The sequence below is a fragment of the Primulina huaijiensis genome, chromosome 6 (assembly GCF_012295235.1).
Source record: "Primulina huaijiensis isolate GDHJ02 chromosome 6, ASM1229523v2, whole genome shotgun sequence".
NCBI classification, from domain to species: domain Eukaryota; kingdom Viridiplantae; phylum Streptophyta; class Magnoliopsida; order Lamiales; family Gesneriaceae; genus Primulina; species Primulina huaijiensis.
In genome coordinates, this window is record NC_133311.1 from 2,961,274 (window position 1) to 2,964,658 (window position 3,385).

The 3,385-nt window shown below is 31.7% G+C and overlaps 1 protein-coding gene across 1 annotated transcript; it reads left to right on the forward strand.

The window, feature by feature from the left end:
• Positions 1-1,378: 1,378 nt before the first annotated feature.
• On the forward strand, positions 1,379-2,174 carry LOC140979290 (uncharacterized). Its single transcript, XM_073444636.1, has one exon. It carries the CDS (start codon positions 1,616-1,618, stop codon positions 1,991-1,993), a length of 378 nt encoding a protein of 125 aa, XP_073300737.1. The 5' UTR covers positions 1,379-1,615; the 3' UTR covers positions 1,994-2,174.
• Positions 2,175-3,385: the final 1,211 nt, after the last annotated feature.

The window sequence follows — 3,385 nt, forward strand, 5'->3', positions numbered from 1 at the left end:
ATTTGGGTTATCCATGAAAAAATATTACTTTTTATACTAAGAGTATTACTTTTTATTTTGAATATCGATAGGGTTGACCTGTCTCACAGATAAAGATTCGTAACACCGTCGCACAAGATACCTACTCATAATATATAGGTGCTTGGTCTGATGTAACATCAAACATTCAATTAGGAATGAAAAATAAATTGAAAGTTATAATGAAAAGAAGTTTTTGATATTGTTGAACTGATTCTTTTTTATAATTATATTATATATGATGAAAATAGTTTATTTGATTTGTCTGATTTTAATTTTTTTTCTATTAAGTAGACAAAAATTGGTTTTGTTATACTAACTTTTAATTTTTGGTTATTTTGATCTAATTGATGACATGATATTTCAACAGTAATTAATTCTCGATGTCAAATCAACATTTTTCAGTATCACGTCATTATTTTTCAATGTCACATCAACAGTTACACAAAAATAACATAAAATTAAAAATTAGTTTAGCACAACCAAACTCTGAAATATTTGTGAACAAAAACTTAAAATTGAACCAGTGACAAAACAAACTAAAAAACTTAAAATTGAACCAATGACAAAACAAACTATTTTTCCATATATTTGGGGATATAAGAAAAACTTTTTTTTTCCGTCCAACAGATTCTGACACTCAGCAAGATTTAAAAAAGTAATTTTGTTGGGACATGAACTTACAAAAATGACCTCAATTTGATTAAAAAACATGTCCTCCGTAAATTTGAATCATGCTTATATTTATAAATAAAATTTAATTTTAAAAGTTGAGTGGGTTTCATGTGAGACCGTCTCACGGATCTTAATCTGTGAGACGGGTCAACCCTACCCATATTCACAATAAAAAATAATACTCTTAGCATAAAAAGTAATACTTTTTAATGGATGATCCAAATAAGAGATCCGTCTCACAAATACGACCCGTGAGACCGTCTCACACAAGTTTTTGCCTTAAAAATTATGTTTTGACCAATCTATTTATCTCAATTCTTATCATATCGACCAAATCGTCTCATATTTTCAATAAGATAAAAAATTCCAGTGAGACGATCTTACAAATCAATTTTGTGACACAAATATTTACTCGACTCAATTTTTAAGGAAAAATTATTATTTTTCATTGCAAACATAGATCCAGTCTACTGTTCTAACGAATATATATATATCCATCAATTATTTCACGAAGATACCTACTAATTAGTTAGAGGGTATTTAAGTTTTTAGAAGATGAAGCCACTCAATTAATATGGTCTACAAAATTTTGAATTTTTGTTGATGAGGGATGGGTCCCAATGGAACATGTCCCTTAGAACATGGAGAAAATTATGCAAATTTTCCATACTATAAAATCACTCCTCTCTCCTTACTATTCTTACTTCTCGCACTCTTAACCAATAAAACTCCCAAAGACCCCATATATAATACAATAACACAGAAATCTTTCTCAATTTTCATGTAGCCAGGAACCAAAAAAAGAGAACAATCCATGCCGATAACGTCTTTTCTTGAGTTTGATCCTACAACTTGAGGAATCGTTCAAAATTCTCCACTCATTTTTCTCCAGAAACTAAATTTGATTCATCCCATTGAAGAAATGGACATTGAGTTGATTAAGTGTGAGTGCTGCGGATTGAAGGAAGACTGCACGCAAGAATACATTGCAGAAGTGAAGGAAAAATTTGAAGGGAAATGGCTGTGTGGCCTTTGCTCAGAAGCTGTGAGAGATGAAGTGAACAGAAGCAAGAAACAGTACTTCGGAATGGATGAAGCTGTAAAGGCACACATGTCGTTCTGTCGTAAATATAAATCAAATCCAGCGTTCCGAGTTGCCGATGGCATGAGGCAGATGCTTAGAAGGAGGTCCGGAGATTTGTCGTCGTCCTCGTCCTCGTCGTCGCCGTCGCCGAAGAAAAGTTCGAGATCATCACACACATCGCAGGTCGGAGACGACTCCACATTTTCCTATTACTAGCTAGGGGTGGAAAATCAAAAGGTTGGGGAAAAAAAAACAAGATTCATGAATTAATAAAGATCCAAGTTTTTTGTCTCTCTTAATATATCAAATCGTACTGCCCACAGCAAAATATTCGTTGGATGAAAAGATTAGGGTATGTCGAGTTATTTTGATGGAGAGTTTCTCTTGGTTTTTGTTATTTTTCCATTTTTGATTATTTAACGTAATCGATCAAATCCGTTTCCTCTCTTGTTTGAGAGAAATTAACGATTTTTGGGGAAGTGAGATTTCAGCTTCATTCTGATAACAATAGCCAACAAGTTTATGGTAACTCAAAATGCATCAAAATTTTGGTTAAGTTCCTTCTGTAAAAAATAGTTTGTATATCAAAAAAAAAAAAAAAAAAAAAAAANCCAAGAAATGGGGAATAAGCCAATGGGGCCAACTAGTCATTCAACCAGCAAAAATTCCCCAGAATCTAAATAATCCATCTTCATTTTGTTTCTTTAATAATAGTAATTATGAATCATTGGATGTCAGACTATTCCACACTTTTAATTGTTTAATTTCCACACCAGAAGATGATTGTCATTAACAAACTTCTTTAAACCAATAATTGGTCCACCAACTTGGTCAAAAAACATTTTTAAAATGTTATCAAATTCAACTAATTCCACAACTTGAATTTAATGATTTCGTTAATATCTTTTAAATTTCCTAAGAAACCGACTTAAAGCGAGAAAATTATAATCCCGAGTGGAAAAAGTCAATGGCCAGGAAAACTCAAAAGACATGCAACAAATTTGAAAGTATTTTCAAATAATTTCAGGTATTTATTAATTAGATTGTTACATCATTTTTTTCGGCTAAATTTTTTATGCAATACGCAGATGAGTAAATTAAAGCTTCTGGTAGCATACATGTGCTTGGTTTCACGAGGGTGGCATGGTGTGGCATCTCGACTCAGACATCTGACATCCAAGAGTTTGACTTGTGGCCCATATATGTTATTTACGACAGACTTTTCTGTGTAACATCGGGTGAATGTGGTGTAGGCCCATGCATATAATTAAATATACGAGAACAAAACGATCGAATGGTAAAAAAATGATTGGGAGAACTAATATACATCAGACGTAACATATAGACTAACTCATTTAATTACCAGTTACCACAGACAATCCTCTCATATCTGTGTTCGAGCTCAGTTCACAAGGGGATTTATGAGTTATAATTAATTTATTTTTAAAAACTTTTTTATTGATCTTTTGTGAGCTTACAACATGATATTGAAGCACGTAGCTAGATTAATATAAAATGTGTCTGTGTATATATAGATATACGTAGTAATAAAAATATTATTTTAGAATAATTAAATACGGAAATTTGCTTTTTAAAATATATTTGAAA